This window comes from Cetorhinus maximus, chromosome 16, assembly GCF_964194155.1.
Source record: "Cetorhinus maximus chromosome 16, sCetMax3.hap1.1, whole genome shotgun sequence".
Taxonomy (NCBI): domain Eukaryota; kingdom Metazoa; phylum Chordata; class Chondrichthyes; order Lamniformes; family Cetorhinidae; genus Cetorhinus; species Cetorhinus maximus.
Genome location: NC_135894.1, coordinates 76,695,641 through 76,713,311, shown reverse-complemented (window position 1 = coordinate 76,713,311; position 17,671 = coordinate 76,695,641). Strand labels below are relative to the sequence as shown.

Here is a 17,671-nt window from a genome sequence, read left to right as displayed (position 1 = left end):
AATAAAGATGCTGTGATCGTTTATATAGTAAACAAAAAAATATTCAATTTCCTCTTCTGATTGGCCTGCGTCAGAACCGTTTCTGGAATCTGATTGGAGGCATTTGGTACTTTCCGTGGACGACTTTCCGCACCGACTGTGTAGACCCAAAGCTCTCTTCCGCGTGTGTAAAGTGAAGTCCACCCCAAGGGTTTGTTAATGCAAATAGTTTAACTTTGAACGACCAACAAATCATCATCACTTCCCAATTTTCAGAAAAAGAGAATTATTTAGAAAGGGACCAAGAAGCAGGTTATATTCAGGACATTAACAGCAATTGGTGAGTGAACCTAAAGGAGAGGCCAGTTTGTGAGAGACAGCGGGATTAAAGCAGCTTTACAGCTGAATGTGGGGTTCCTGGAGAAAAGCCAAAGGTTAACCAGGTGAGGCCTGTGGCGACTGGGGGTGTCCTCGATCCTATACCCAGAGCCAGGAGCCAGATGAATGCAGTTTACAATCCGTTTAAACAACACACTGACCTGTCAGACCCCACCTCCTAACATCCTCCTCCTCAACCTGTTCAAACTCTCCCGGCTGGCGGTTGAGTAAGTTGCGAAGCTTTTGTGCAAAGCGAGACATGTTTAATTCTTGCTTTGTATAACCGGAAACTTGGGAAGCGCCGGGGAGGAAAGGGTCCGGCAGCAGGGAAGCTACCTGAGGTCCTCCAAAACCAAAGAACGCGCCAGGCCCTCACTGGAAAGGACTGACGGGGGGGAGTGGGCGGAGCTTCCACTGTGACGGAAGAGCAGGGGCGGAGCCTCCCGTGACAGGACGGAGGGGGCGTGGATGGAGCCTCCCATGTAATGGAACAGAACCGGTGGGAGCAGCCCCCGCCCCCGCGTGAAAGTTCAGTGGGGGCGGGGCGGCCCGTAACAGGACAGTGTGGGCGGAGCCTCTGTGGGGGCGGAGCGGCTCGTGACAGGACAGTGGGGTGTGGGCGGAGCGGCTCGTGACAGGACAGTGGGGTGTGGGCGGAGCCTCCCCTGTGAAGACACAGGGGAGTGGACGAACCCTCCCCTGTGACGGGGAGTGAGCGGAGGTTCCCCTGTGATGGTGGAGTGGGAGCGGAGCCTCCCCTGTGAGGACAGAGGGGGAGTGAACGAAGCCTCCCCTGTGACCGGGTGTGGGCGGAGCCGCCCCTGCGGATGGGTGGTGTGGTGGCCGTCCGTGACAGGGCAGAGGGGTGTGGGCGGAGCCTCCTCTGTGACGAGACAGAGGGGGAACTGGGCGGAGCTCTCCCTGTGAAGAAAACGGAGTTTGGCAAAGTTTTTAGAGCTTTTTGAAGCTATAACCTGGTGGGTAGATTTTGGGAGATTAGTAATACAGTACACCTGGATTTCCAAAAGGCGTTCGATAATCACAGAATTGTGACACAGGAGACCATTTGGCCCATCATGTCTGCACCAGCACTCCGAATGAGCAATTCACCTAGTGCTGTTCTCCTCTTCTCCCTGCGCATTCTTCCTTTTCAGATAATAGTCCAATGCCCTTTTGAATGTTTCCATTGAACCTGCCTTCACCACACTCATATGCAGTGCATTCCAGACCTTATCCACTCCCTGTGATTTTTTTTCTCATTTTGCTTTTGCTTCTTTTGCCATTTACTTTAAATCTGTGTGCTCTTGTCCTTGATCCTTTCATGAGTGGGAATAGTTTCTCCCTATCTACTTGTCCAGACCTCTCATAATTTTGAATACCTCTATCAAATCTCTCAACCTTCTTTTCTCTAAGGAAAACAGTCCTAACATCTGCAATCAAACTTCATAACTGAAGTTTCTCATCCCAGGAACCATTCTCATGAATCTTTTCTGCTTTCTCTCCAATGCCTTCACATCCGTCCTAATGTACGATGCCCTGAACTGGTTGTAATGTTCCAGCTGAGGCTAAACTAGTGTCTTATGCAAGTTCAACAAAACCTCCTTACTCTTGTATTCTCAGTTCCTATTAATAAAGCATAGGACACTGTATGCTTCATTAAGCACTCTCAACCTGTCCGGCCATCATTAATAACTTATGCACATATACACCCAGGTCCCTCTGTTCTTGCACCCCTTTTAGAGTTGTATCCTTTATTTTATATTGTCTTTCCATATTCTTCCTACCAAAATGAATCGCTTCACTGCATTGAACTTCAGTGGCTATCTGTCCGTCCATTCCATCCCTTGTCTATGTCCTTTTGAAGTTCCACATTATCCTCCTGGCAGTTCACAATGCTTGCAAGTTTCATGTCATCTGCAAATTTTGAAATTGTGCCCTGTATACCAAAGTCTAGATCATTAATATAGGTCAGGAAAAGCAAGGGTCCCAACACTGACCCCTGGGGAACTCCACTACAAACCTTCCTCCATCTATTAACCACTACTCTCTGTTTCTGTCACTCAGTCAATATCGTAGCTATAACTTTGCTCACAAATCTGTTGTGTGGCACTGGTTCAAATGCTTTTTGGAATTCCATATACACTACATCAACATTGCCCTCATCACTTGTCTCTGTTACCACATTTAAAATACTCCAGCAAATTAATTAAACTTAGGCAAGGTGCCACACAAAAGGTGCACAGGCAAGATAAGGGCTCATAGAGTTGGGAGAAATATATTAACATGGATATAGGATTGGTTAACTGACAGGAAGCACAGTAGGCATACATGGAGCATTCTCATTGGCAGGCTGTGACCAGCGGAGTGCCGCATGGATCAGTGGTGGGGCCTCAACTATTTATAATCTATATTAATGACTTAGACAAAGAGACAGAGTAATGTATCTACATTTGCTGATGATACAAAGCTAGGTGGGAATACTGGCTTTGAGGAGCACACAAAGAGGCTGCAAAGCGACATAGATAGGTTAAGTAAGTGGGCAACAAAGTGGCAGATGGAGTATAATGTGGGGAAGTGTGAGGTTATTCACTTTGTGAGAATAGAAAAGCAGAATATTTTTTAAAAGGTGTGAAAATTGTAAATTATGTTAGGAGAGACTGAGATGTGCTCATACCAGGAACCCAGAAAGTTAACATGCAGTTACATTAAGCAATTAGGAGGGCAAATGGCATGTTGTCCTTTATCACAAGAGGATTGGAGTACAGGAAAAAGGAAGTCTTGCTGCAATTGTACAAGGCTTAGGTGAGACCACACCTAGAGTAGTGTGTGGAGTTTTGGTCTACATGTTTAAGTAAGGATTTGGAGGCAGGACAGCAAATGTTCACTAGATTAGTCCCTGGTAAGGGAGGGTTGCCCTATGATGAGAGGCTGAGTAAATTGGACCTATATTCTCTGGAGTTCAGAAGAATGAGAGGTGATCTCATTGAAAGATTCTGAAGGGACTTGACAGGGTAGACATTGAGAGGGGAGTCTAGAAGATAAGGACACAGTCTCAGAATAAGGGGTCATTTAGGACTGAAATGAGGAGAAATTTCTTCACTAAAAGGGTTATAAATCTTTGGAATTCTCTACCCTGAGTGTTGTGGATGCTCCATCGTTGACTATATTTAAGGCTGAGATAGACAGATTTTTGGTCTCTCAGGGAATCAAGGGATATGGGGAGGAGGCGGGAAAGTGGAGTTGAAGCTCTATATCAGCCATGATCATATTGAATAGTGGAGCAGATTCAATGCATTGTCTTCTCCTGCTCCAATTTCTTAGGTTCTTATCTTCTTGCAAAAAACCACTGGAAAGGTTAAACCTTGTCAATTGAGCTGTACCTGAGTTGTTTATAGTGTACCAAATCATAACAATGTTTAAACAATCTCTCTGACTCTATTAAACTTATTTTGGTAGTCTGGAGAGTTGTTCTCTACATTCCATGAGAAAAATTCCATGACATTTAAAATAATACAAAAAACTTAAAGACTGATATTTAAGTGTCTGCCTTAATCCCATGTGCATGCCAATCTTTATTTCACTTTCTTTAAAAAGTATTTAAAGTGAATAATGAAGCCTGTTTGTTACTACTTGGTTTGTTGTCTGTAAGTATTCTTCAACATGATTGGCTGCTATGCCAGCTTGATGACTTCCTATTCTTGGACAGCAGAGATCCCTATGGCTGGCGGCATCCCTTCACGAGTGACCACAAGATCTGGGCCATAGTTTATTGCAACAACATCTTTGTTTCTGAAGTAGTTTGGATCTTTTACTGCTTATTTCCCAGCCTTTATTGGTCCTCCCTTAGTCTGCCAGTGTTTTTTGGTTGAAAACCAGTCTGTCCTTATCTTAGTCTTTTATCTGGAAAACTGTTTCAAGTATCAAAGTGATTCAAAGGAATGTGGCCTACCTGGTATAACTTCTTAGAGAATTTGGTACACTTTCACTCTCAGGCTTTTGATGTATTATCGACTTCTTTAAAGCGGCCTGGATTCCTTCTGATTTAAGATACAAGTCCAAATTATTATTGAATGGCTCCCCCCTTCTCAAATTGTCTATTTTAATAGTCATTGAGTTAATACTTATCTAACATGAAGTAGTTTCTTAATGGGAATAAACAACTTCTGGTTGTGTAATTTTTTGAGATATCTTTTTAGCTTTCTGTTAGTTGCTTCAAAGTCATAGATTTATAAATCCAAAATAAAACACTAGACCATTTTTCTCTTAGTGCTTTGTTTCTCAAGTTTTGGTCATCTAGTTTTTCAGGTCTGCATTTTATTCCCAGAAACTCTTATCTTTTTAAGAATTTCCAAGAATCGAATAAAATGTTTTACCGACCCCCACCACCCCCATATCTTGTGGGATTTACTCTTCATACTAATACCCATCAATGTCTTGGTTCAATCTAAATATTTCCCTTGTGGCTAAAAGCTCATACTTACTCTCAACTTTCTCCAAGATGCCTTTAGTTCAGATCTTCCACGTTCCACTATCTAGACAGATGGATAAAACAGAAAGGCAGAATACTTCTTAAATAGTGAGAGGTTGAGAATTGCGGGTGTCCAAAGGGACCTGGGTGACATTGTTCATGAGTCATTAAACGTTAGCATGCAGGTGCAGCAAGCAGTTAGGAAGGCAAATGGTATGTTGGCCTTCAGTGCAAGGGGATTTGAGTACAGGAGTAAAGATGTCTTGCTGAAGTTGTATTGAGCCTTGGTGAGACCTCCCCTGGAGTATTGTGTACAATTTTGGTCCCCTTATCAAAGGAGGGATATACTTGCCATAGAGCATAAAGAAACAGCACCTCATCACTGATCTAACAGCAGAAGTCCCTCAAAGAGAATAGAAAGCACTCCACTGAATCTGTGAACAATGTGGCAAATATGAGTGGAAGATGAGGGACAACCTAAATTGCAATTGTGGCCACGAAGCCCAGACCACGAAACACATCAGGTCAACCTACCCACTAAGATCTGTTGCGGGAGGCACTTCATTTCTGCACTGGGCATCTTAGGAGACTAGACAACCAAACTTGACATTCCATTATAAGCTTGTCCCAACATCAAAAGTAGTAGTTCCGACTCTTCTAATTTGAAGATTTTTCACTGGCAGAAATGCTTGACATTAAGGCTGAAGTTATCTCCAAATACCCTGTAAATATCAACCCATAAATATCCTGAGATTTGTAATGCCAACTTGCTCTAGGACAAAACCAAAACCACCAAGAGAGAAACATGGAATATGTCAAATTCAATGTCTGAAGCGGCAAAGGTTATAATTTATATTGTGCTTTAAGTGAAGTCACATAATTGCAGATTGCTCTTTGCAGACTAAACTGTGCTCTTTAATAGTTGGCCTTGTGTGCAGAACTCTAAACCTCTGATGTTGGGTTGAAATCTATCCTAATTAAATAATAAATGGAAAATCATATGAGGTGCCCGAACAGCTTTCAAATACATTACCTGCCAGAAGCGCCCATTTGTAAACTTGGTCCTCAGATGCCAATTTATAGAAATCCATAAATTTATGAATTTTGAAATTTAGTTTCTATGAAAAGTTTAAAACCTAAATTCAAGACCTGATCTCTATCTTCATGTACCAAGCTCTAAGAGGGCATTGGAGACCATGGCTCTCCATATTAATCTTACTCTAGAGGCATGGATCATCTTCATTGGTGGTACATTCATCCAGTTTTCGAGGCTCTTTAAAAAGATCGTTATTTGTCTACCTCGGCCTCTTTTACCATCAATCTTTCCCATCAGTATCAGACTTTCTAAATCATAGGAACAGGGGTAAGCCATTCAGTCCATCGAGCCTGCCCTGCCATTTATTTAGATCATGGCTGATCATCTACCTCAATGCCACTTTCCCGCCCTACCTCAATGGCACTTCCCCACACTATCTCCATATCACTTGATGTCATTAGTCCCCAGAAATCTATCGATTTCAGTCTTGAACAAACTCAATGATTGAATTTCCACAGCCCTCTGGGGTAGAGAGTTCCAAACTCACCACCCTCAGACTGAATAAACTGCTCCTCATCTCAGTCTTAAATGGCCTACCCTTTTTCGTGAGATTGTGTTCCCTGGTTTTAGACTTACCAGCCAAGGGAACCATTTTATCTACATCCACCCTGTCATGCCCTGTAAGAATTTTGTAAGTTTCAATGAGGTCACCCCTCATTCTTCAAAACTCTAGAGAATACAGACCTAGTCTCGACAATCTGTCCCCATAAGACAATCCTGCCATCCCAGGGATTAACCTGGTGAAACTCCATTGCTCTCCCTCTATGGCAAGTATATCCCTCCTTTGATAAGGGGACCAGAATTGTACACAATACTCCAGGTGAGGTCTCACTAAGGCTCAATACAACTTCAGCAAGACATCTTTACTCCTGTACTCAAATCCCCTTGCAATGAAGGCCAACACACCATTTGCCTTCCTAATTGCTTGCTGCACCTGCATGCTAACATTTAGTGACTCATGAACAATGTCACCCAGGTCCCTTTGGACACCTGCAATTCTCAACCTCTCACTATTTAAGAAGTGTTCTGCCTTTCTGTTTTTTTCTCCCAAAGTAAATAATTTCACACTTATTCACATTATATTCCATCTGCCATGTCTAGCCCATTCACTTAGCCTGGCCAAGTCCTCTTGAAGCCTCATTGCGTTCTCCTCACAACCGAGATTCCCAACCAGTTTGGTGTCATCAGCAAATTTGTAAACATCACAATTGGTCCCCACATCCAAATCATTTATATAGATTGTGAACAGCTGTGGACCTAGCACTGATCCTCGCAGTACCCCACTACTAACAGCCTACCATCCTAGAATGATCCATTTATTCCTACTCTCTGCTTTCTGTCTGTTAACCAATTCTCAATCCATACTAGTATATTTCCCTCAGTCCCATGATCTCTAATTTACTCTTATTTACTAACATCCTGTGTGAGACCTTATCACAAGCCTTCTGAAAAAATCCAAATACACCACATCCACTGTTCTCCTTTATCAATCCTACAAGTAATATCCTCAGAAAAACTCTGAGTTTTCAAACATGATTTCCCTTTCATAATTACATGTTGACTTGGCCCAATTTTACCATTCCTTTCTAAATATCCAGTTATCACATCCTTTATAATAGATTCTAACATTTTCCCTACTACTGACGTCTAACTAACAGGTCTGTAGTTCTCCATTCTTCCTCTTCCTCCCTTCTTAAATAGTGGGGTTACATTTGTTATTTTCTAATCTGTAGAATTTTGAAAGATAACCACCAATGCGTCCACTATCTCTCTAACCATCTCCTTTAACACTCTGGAATGAAGCTCATCTGGTCAGGGGATTTATCTAGTTAACTTTCCAAGTACTACCTCTTTACTAATACTAATTTCTTCTGATTCCTCAGTTTCACAAGCCCCTTGATCACCTAGGATTTCTGAGAGATTTTCTGTATCTTCTGTGAAGACAGATGCAAAGTAATTGTTTAGTATGTCCGCCATTTCCCTGTTCCCACCGGTAATGGGACCACACTTGTCCTAGCTAATCTTTTCCTTTTCACATACCTAAAGAAGATTTTAAAATCTGCCTTTATGTTCCTTGCTAATTTGCATTCATATTCTCATTTCTCTTTCATAATCAGTTTCTTGGTCCACCTCTGCTAGGTTCTAAATTGCTCCCAATTCTCAGGCTTATCACTTTTCTGGCATCCTTATAAGCCACTCCCTTTGACCTAATGCAATCTTTTAACTTCTTTAGTTAACCATGGTTGATTTACCTTTCCTTTTGGGTGTTTGTGCCTTAGAGGAATGTATATCTGTTGTAGACCATGTAGTATTTCCTTAATGCCTGTTTACTGTCAAATCTTTTACTGTATTTTCCCATTCCATCATAGCCAACTTACCCCTCATACCATCATAATTTCCTTTCTTCAGATTTAAGACTCTAGTTTCAGCATGAACTAAATTGCATTCAAGTTTAATGCAAAATTCTATCATATTATGGTTACTATTTCCCAAAGGCTCCTTTACAACAAGGTTATTAATTAACCCTTTCTCATTACACAACACTAAATCCAAAATAGCCTGATCCCTAGTTGGCTCCTCAATGTACTGCTCTAGAAACCATCTCTTCCACGCTCCAGGAATTTTTCCTCCACAGCATTAGTGCTGATTTGGTTAGCCCAGTCTATGTGTAAATTGAAGTCACCCATTATTACAGTATTACCCACATTACATGCATCTCTAATTTTCTGATTTATACCAGACCAATATTAGCACTATAGTTTAGTGGCCTATAAACAACTCCCACCAATGTTTGCTGCGCCTTGCTGTTTCTTAGCTCCACCCAAACCAATTCTACATCTTGATCCTTCGATCTAAGATCCTCTCTCACTAATGTACTGATCTTGTCCCTTATCAAGAGTGCTACACCTCCTTTTTCTTTTTGCCTATCCCTCCTAAATGCCGAATATCCTTGGATATTCAGTTTCCAACCTTGGTCACCCTGTAGCCACCTCTCTGTAATAGCAATTAAAGTATGCCAAAATACCTCAATTTGTACATTCAAATCATCAACCTTTTTGCGAATGCTATGTGCAGTCAGATAGAGTGTCTTTAATTCTGCTTTTTTTAACATTATTCTCTATTCTGATCCTGTTTGATGCTTGCCTATGCTTTGTCTGTCTCCTATTTTTGCTTTTGAGCTGCTTCATCAATGACCTTCCTTCCATCATAAGGTCAGAAGTGGGTATGTTCGCTGATGATTGCACAATGTTCAGCACCATTCGTGACTCCTCAGATACTGAAACAGTCCATGTCCAAATGCAAGCAAGACATGGACAATATCCAAGCTTGGCTGACAAGTGGTAAGTAACATTCACGCCATGCAAGTGTCAGGCAATGACCATCTCCAATAAGGGAGAATCTAACCATTGCCCATTGACATTCAATGGCATTACCATCACTGAATTCCCCAATATCAACATCCTGGAGGTTACCATTGATCAGAAACTGAACTGGACTAGCCAAATAAATACTGTGGCTACAAGAGCAGGCCTGAGGCTAGGAATCCTGCGACAAGTAACTCACCTCTTGACTTCTGAAAGCCTGTCCACCATCTACAAAGCACAAGCCAGGAGTGTGATGGAATACTCTCCACTTGCCTGGTTGAGTACACCTCCAACAACACTCCAGAAGCTTCACACCATCCAGGGCAAAGCAGCCTGCTTGATTGGCAACCCTTCCACAAAGATTCACTCCATCCACCACCGACGCACAGTAGCAGCAGTGTGTACCATCTACAAGATGCACTGCAGGAATTCACCAAAGCTCCTTAGACAGCACCTTCCAAACCCATGACCACTACCATCAAGAAGGACAAAGGCAGCAAACACATGGTAACACCACTGCCTGGAATTTCCCCTCCAAGCTGCTCACCATCCTGACTTGGAAACATATCGCAGTTCCTTCACTGTCGCTGGGCCAAAATCCTGGAACTCCCTTCCTAACAGCATTGTGGGTGTACCTACACCACATGGACTGCGCGGTTCAAGAAGACAGCTCACCACCACCTTCTCAAGGGTAATTAGAAATGGGCAATAAATGCTGGCCTAGCCAGCGACGCCCACATCCTATAAATGAATAGATAAATATTTTCTACATCCTTTTACCAGTTTTGCTTCCCTTGAATCTGAGCTCTTTCTCAGTTTCCCATCCCCCTGCCAATCTAGTTTAAACCCTCCCCAACAGCATTAGCGAAGCTCCCTGCAAGGATGTTAGTCCCAGTCCTGCTAAGATGCAGCCCGCCCATCTTGTACCGGTCCCAACTGCCCCAGAACTGGTTCAACAGGACCAAAGTGGCAATCTATGTGTGGAACCGGAGATGTAGGTGAGGTTTTGAATGATTACTTTTCATCTGTGTTCACTATGGGGAAGGACGATGTAGGTTTAGAAATCAGGGAGGGAGACTATGATATACTTGAACAAATTAGCGGGCTTAGAAGTAGATAAATCCCCAGGCCCAGATGAGATGTATCCCAGGCTGCTATGTGAGGTAAGGGAGGAGAGTGCAGGGGTTCTGACACTAATTTTCAAATACTCTCTGGCCACAGGCGAGGTGCCAGAGGACTGGAGCACAGCAAATGTGGTACCATTATTCAAGAAGGGTAGTAGGGATAAACCAGGTAATTACAGGCCAGTGAATCTAACATCAGTGGTAGGTAAACTATTGGAAAAAAGTCTGAGGGACAGGATTAATCTCCACTTGGAGAGGCAGGGATTAATCAGGGATAGGCTTTGTCAAAGGGAGATCATGTCTAACGAATTTGTTTGAATTTTTCAAGGAGGTGCCTAGTTGTGTAGATGAGGGTAGTGTAGTTGATGTAATCTGCATGGACTTCAGTAAGGCTTTTGACAAGGTCCCGGGTGGGTCAAGAAGGTAAGAGCCCATGGGATCCAGGGCAATTTGGCAAATTGGATGCAAAGTTGACTTAATGGCAGGAGGCAGAGGGTGATGGCCAAAGGTTGTTTATGCGATTGGAAGCCTGTGACGAGTGGTGTTCTGCAGGGATCGGTGCTGGGACCATTGCTGTTTGTAGTGTACATTAATTATTTAGACGTGAATATAGGAGGTGTGATCAGTAAGTTCGCAGATGACACAAAAATTGGTGGTGTCATAAATAATGAGGAGGAAAGTCTTAGATTGCAGGACGATATAGATGGGCTGGTAAGATGGGCAGAGCAGTGGCAAATGGAATTTAATTCTGAGAATTGTGAGGTGATGCATTTTGGGAGGACTAACACAGCAAGGCAATACAAAATGAATGATAGGTCCCTAGGAAGTACAGAGGATCAGAAGGACCTTGGTGTACATGTCCATAGATCCCTGAAGGCAGCAGCAAAGGTTGATAAGGGGTTAAGAAGGCATATGGGATACTTGCCTTTATTAGCTGAGGCATAGAATATAAGAGCAGGGAGGTTATGTTGGAGCTGTATAGAACGATAGTCAGGCTACAGCTGGAGCACTGTGTGCCGTTCTGGTCGCCACATTATAGGAAGGATATGATTGCATTGGAGAGGGTGCAGAGGAGATTCACCAGTATGTTGCCTGGGCTGAATTGTTTCAGCTATGAAGAGAGACTGGATAGGCTAGGGTTATTTTCCTTAGAGCAGAGAAGGCTGATGGAGGACCTGACCGAGGTATACAAAATTATGAGGGGCATAGATAGGGTACATGGGAAGAAACTTTTCCCCTTAGCAGAGGTGTCAATAACCGGGGGGCATAGATTTAAGGTAAGGGGCAGGTGGTTTAGAGAAGATTTAAGGGAAAAGTTTTTCACCCAAAGGGTGTTTGGAATCTGGAACACGCTGCCTGAGGGGGTGGTAGAGGCAGGAACCCTCACAACATTTAAGAAGTATTTAGATGAGCACTTGAAATGCCATAGAATACAGGGCTACAGGCCAAGTGCTGGAAAATGGGATTAGAATAGATAGGTGCTTGATAGCCAGCATGGACACGATGGGCCGAACGGCCTGTTTCTGTACTATATAACTCTATGACTTTAAGATGTGAATAAGTTTGTCTATTCCAATGTCTTCTAAACTTTTAATTTGTTCGGGCTCTATTTCATCTATTCATCTTATGTATTGCTGTTCTTACTTCATCTTTCATGATCTTTGGACCATCTATGTTTTTATTAATTATTAGCTTTTCTTCTTGTTTTTTGGCCTCAAATAAATCTTGTGTGCATTCAGTACATCTTGCAAGCACTTGGTCCTTTTCCATGATACCTTCCCCATGTTTCCCTTTGATGCATCTGCCAAATGTACACCCAACTTTCCCAGTGATTTCCCTAATGTCTTTATTCGTTGTTCTTGAGTCTGTTTTTTACGTTTTTCTACTCCTTCACATTTTTTTGGTTAACCACTTTTCCTTCTCTTCAACACATTTTGTTAGATCCTTTATCCAATTCCTGATGTGTCCATTGATCTATTTGCTTTACCTTTCTTCTGTGTTCCATCAGGTCCAAAATTTCATCTGTCGGCAATTTTTGTTTCTTTCTCTTTCCTTTAGTTAGGATGGTGTGCTTTAATGACCCTAACAGTGCCGCTTTGAACATTTCCTATGTTTAATGGTTTCCGTGATCTTCAAGCTGTTCGAAACAGGTTTGAACTTCCACTTTAAATTTTTCTTTAATTAAGCTTTCTGTATTGAATGGTTCATAATCTAGTCCCTTTAATGGCGCTTTTTCTTCAACTTCCTCAACTTTAATTTGGTGGTGAAAAATACAGGTACGTGGTTGCTTTCACTGTCAGCACTCAGGTGGGTCTTTGGTTGTTGAATTGTATTTCAAAATTTTTCTTGTATTCATTCATGGGATGTGGGTGTCGCTAGCGAGGCCAGCATTTATTCGCCACCCCTAATTTCCCTTGAGAAGGTGGTGACCAGCTGCCTTCTTGAACCGCTATAGTCCCCGTGGTGTAAGTACACTCAGTGCTGTTAGGGAGGGATTTCCAGGATTTTGACCCAGCGACAGTGAAGGAACGGCGATATTTTTCCAAGCCAGGATGGTGAGTGACTTGGAGGGGAAATTCCAGGTGGTGGTGAGCTACCTTCTTGAAGGGGAGTTGGTGGCACAGTGGTATTGTCACTGGACTGGTAATCCAGAGACCCAGGGTAATGTTCTAGGGACGAGGGTTCGAATCCCACCATGGCAGATGATGACCATGAAACCATTGCCAATTGTCGTAAAAACCCATCTGGTTCACAAATGCCCTTTAGGGAAGGAAATTTGCAGTCCTTATCTGGCCTACATGTGACTCCAGACCCACAGCTATGTGACTCTCAAGTGCCCTCTGAACAAGGACAATTAGGGATGGTCAATAAATGCTGCCCCAGCCAGTGACGCCCACATCCCATGAACAAATAAAAAAAAAAGCCCTGCAGTCCAATCTTCTGTTTATTGTCACAATTCTGGTCATGTCGCCAGGACTTTTCCAGGTGTATTTCCTTCTTGGATGCTCCTTGAATCAGGTATTTAGAATAACCTCATCATTTACACCAGCTGATCCATATTTCCCCTCTTTCACTTGGATCACCCAGGTCATGAGATCCAACTATGTTGCCTTTCCTGATAGAAGCTACTTTGGCATTTATATCACCCATTACAAAAATCACCTCATTTGTTTTACACTGGATTTTGGCTTTAACCAGGTCTTCACAGAAGTGATCAGTATCCTCTTCACTGTCAGATGTTGGTGCGTAGACTTGGATGATGGCAAAATTGAGAGGTTGGGTTTTGATTTTAACTAGAATCACTCTGTCCCAGATAGCCCAGTAACCCAGCACACTTATTGAAATTTCTTCATCTGGTAGGATTCCTACACTTCTCTCGTGCTTTTGACCTCCTGAGTAGATGAATATGATGCCATCTGATGTGGAATTTCCAGTGCATTTCACTCAAACCAAGAACATTGGCTTTCAAACGCCTCAGTTCATGCTTGACATTCATCAATTTTCCAGATTGTAACAGGGTTCTCACATTCCATGTTCCAATGCTGATGCTGTTCTTTTGGATGCTAACAGTGGCATGATGACAATCCGGTGTCACTTGTAGGGTATGACTAACAACTGAGCAAGACATTCCCTCCTGGGTTGGAGGAGATCCCCTTAACACTGTTGTTGTTTTTCTTTGATTTGTGTTGGTCCATGAATATGTTTGGCAAGGTACTGCAGTGGTTTTCCATTGCCTTCTGCAGGTTACAGTGCTCAACTAACAATAGCTTGAATCTGCTGCCATTACACCAGTTGAGCTAGGTTTCAACAGCCTAGAAGATCCACCAACCTACTTCCACAATGGCTGCACTGTAACCCTCGCACGGGACCCTTCCAAGGACTATCAACCGAGTCAGCTGACCTTGGGGCTCACAAAAGGACAGGGCCGACCACACCTTGGGGGTTCTCCAGATAACCCTGCTACTGGATAGCAGTGAAATATTATCACAGTATTATAATATCAGTTCTTTAGAAAAGACATTTTCAGAAACAAGTTCTCTCTTTTGCCTTAGACTTGTTATTTTATTGTTGATTTTATTCATGTTTACCTTAAATATATATTTTTAAATGTTCAGTTTAAGATAAAATAGAACAAAATATCACAGTAGCTGCACATTACAGCAGACCTGAGTCGCTTTTAACTAAGGTATAATATAAAGGAAAGAAAATGTCACATTTTACAAAATAGAAATGTATTGTTGCTACAGCATTTAAATAGTAAGCATTCTTTTACCACATTTAACTTGACCTAATATGAGGCTACCTATGATATAACAGATTTACCGTATATGTTAGCCAGTACCAAAACAGCTACAAAATGAAATCAGAGAAAGATGAGGCCATACTGCACTGAGAAAGGGAAAATACTTTTTGAAAAGTGATTTAGCGATTATTTCAATGGCTGAAGTTATTGCAGACTGACAGATTTAGAAGCTCTGCGGGAATCTCATCATGCGCCATTCTGATTGGTTGTATTGTAGGTTAATTCTGTCTAGTTGATAGGGCTGTCATCTAGAAAAATGCATAATGTTATAGGGCTCTATTATTAAACGAACTGAATAAATTGCATACAAATAAATAAGGATGCATTGCCTATATGGCGACATGTTAATATTTTAGTGTCATTAGAAGCTACTGTTTCTGACATACTACTTCTAACCAAGAAAACTAGGTATAATGGCGGAAAAAGTGAAAAATAATGTGGCAATGAAAGTTTGAGTTCTTAACGTCTGCTACATTTGCCTGTATAACTACAGTGACCATGAAGTGCTGAAGTTCAGCTACAAGGCTTTCTGCACTGTAACACAAGAACTCAAGAAATGGGAGCAGGAGTAGACCATATGGCCTGTCGAGCCTGGTCCGCCATTCAATACGATCATGGCTGATCTTAGGCTTCAACTCCATTTTCCTGCTTGCTCCCCATATCCCCTAATTCCCTGCGAGACCAAAAATCTAACTATCCCAGCCTTAAATGTATTCGACGATGGACTGATTTTTCTTGCAAGTTCCTCATTCTTAAGCGCCTGCCCAACTTCCTTTTAGAATGATTTATGGAATCAGCTTCTATCACATTTTCGATTAGAGTGGTACAGAACTCAACAACCAAATGAAAACATTTCTCACCATCTCACATCTAAATCTTCTGCTAAAGATTTTAAATCTATGATCTCTGATTATTGACCCACTTACAAAAGGGGATAGTTTTTCTCTATCTACACTATCAAATTTCTAACCTTGAAAACCTCTATTAGGCCATCTCTTAACCTTCTCTGTTCCAAGGGGAAAGGGCAGTGAAGTGGCAATAGCTGACTTTGCTCTTGCAGAGAGCTGGCACAAAAATAACACTGAATGGCCTCCTTCTGTGCTGTGACCATTCTATGATTCTAAGTAGAAGAGCCCTAATTTTTCAAACCTTTCCTCATAACTTCTACATTCCTCATCCCCGGTAACATCCTGGTGAACTTCTTTTGTACTTTTTCCAGGGCCTTTACGTTTTCCCTGATGTGTGGTGCCCAGGATTGTCTGCAATACTCCAATCATGAGATTACCATTTATTTTTTCAGTCTGGTGCCTAAATCCTTAAATTCCGTCTGCAAATACACTCAAAATATCCTTATATCTTTGCCCTGGTTCCAATATGCATATAAGTTTTAGCTCTTTTTCTTCTTGTAACAGATGTTTTTCTGCCCTCAAAGCTGGTATATCAGGGAGGCAATGCAACATTCAAACTTCCTATTACAGCTACAAGAAAAGGCTGTGTATTCCGCCAACAATATAATCTCCCACTACTTTCACTCTCCTATTCTGGCAGTTCACCTCCATCTCTCCCTTACTCCATAGCGCTACAATGTTGCTCAGGAAAATTCTCTGCCCATTTACTTTAGCATGCTGATGCACTCAAAGTTCCAGAGAACCAAAGAAAAGAACCGACCCCGTATGGTGAAATTAGCCTATCTGTGTGCAGGTCCCTGGGTACAGCTCTCAGTTTCCTGCTGACTGAATCTTTTGAATCCTGTAAACCACCATCTCCATTTTATATATACGTAGTGTTGCATATGTTTGTGTATACTTGCAGTGCTGTATATATATATTTGTATATGTCTGTATATTTTGCATTTGTAATTTGTATTATGGTATCTGTGAACCTAATTCAAAACAACCGAATGCTCACTTTTAAAACACTGAACACCATTGCAGTGCTCCAGATTTTTACTGCATGAACAGAATGAAGGCTTCTTTTTTCATTCCCTACTTGAGGGAAATTATTTGTGTTGCATAGATACAAGAAGCCAAAACTACCAAATTTGATTTAGCTGTAACCTCAGCACCATTATCCACAATAATTTAATATTTTCAGAATTATTCTAATGAAGGCTAATTAGATTATTATACCCTTTTCATACTATATTGTGTTTCATATTGGACTGATTGGTAGCAAATGTTTTGCACTGCATCCTTTTTGTAAATAAATATTAGTTATTGCTGCTCTATCTTTCTTGCTATAAATTCGCCAATCTGAAGTTAAGATGCAGTGTAGCATAATATTGCAGGCAATGGAGTAATTGTTGATCTTTAAGCCACATAATTCTGCAAAATTCAGTTTCATTATAAGACAAGTGCTTGATGACAGCAGGACAAGTGAATTAATTGAGAGAGGAAACAGTATTGTGAGGAAATTAAATTATAACAGACAAATGCATTTAATACCAAGGTTTTGATCTCATTTTTTTTAATATCATAACATTTTATACAGTAACTTTTAGAGTACTTAAGTACTTTTAAAACAGATACTATACATTAACAAATATTCTAACACCTTCATATAAACTATAGCTGGACAAAATCATCTTCCCTGTAAATTACAAGGTAATAAGGTCTTTCCAATATTGAAGGGCTCAATAGATTAAATATTGTCATGGTACTTTTGAAGCACACATCTTAAAAATTTGTGTGTATTCTTTCATATAGTTGGATTGAATTTCTGCTTTGGGTGCAAACTGCACCAGTTTTCTGAATTGATTTTTTTTGTTCATGCTTCTGGTCAAATTCATTTACATATCAATCATAAAATCATCCATGAACCAGTGCAATAGGGCTGCATTTTAGAGCATAATGTTTTATTTGTTTCCTTGTGAAAAAAATATTTCTTGATATAGAGTGTAGTAATCTGGTCCAGTTTTATTCATTGGGGTGAAAGTGGTCTATAACAAATAATTAAGCA

At 41.4% G+C, this 17,671-nt stretch overlaps 1 protein-coding gene and 1 long non-coding RNA gene across 4 annotated transcripts in view; one reads left to right on the top strand and one right to left on the bottom strand.

The window, feature by feature from the left end:
* The window catches only part of chd1l (chromodomain helicase DNA binding protein 1-like), a 115,784-nt gene extending 115,040 nt beyond the window's left edge, over positions 1-744 (bottom strand). Inside the window, exon 1 of the mRNA XM_078560132.1 lies at positions 519-744. Within this exon, the coding sequence (XP_078416258.1) occupies positions 519-618 (100 nt within the window). The 5' untranslated portion in view covers positions 619-744. The remainder of the gene's footprint in view (positions 1-518) is intronic.
* Positions 201-16,935, top strand: LOC144691730 (uncharacterized). 3 transcript variants are annotated; one of them, XR_013579197.1, is made up of 3 exons: positions 201-422; positions 13,609-13,685; positions 13,771-16,935. It is a non-coding gene; the product is annotated as an uncharacterized LOC144691730 (long non-coding RNA). The 3 variants fall into 3 exon arrangements; XR_013579199.1 differs by lacking the exon at positions 13,609-13,685 and having other exon boundaries at positions 14,154-16,935; XR_013579198.1 differs by lacking the exon at positions 13,609-13,685.
* Positions 16,936-17,671: the final 736 nt, after the last annotated feature.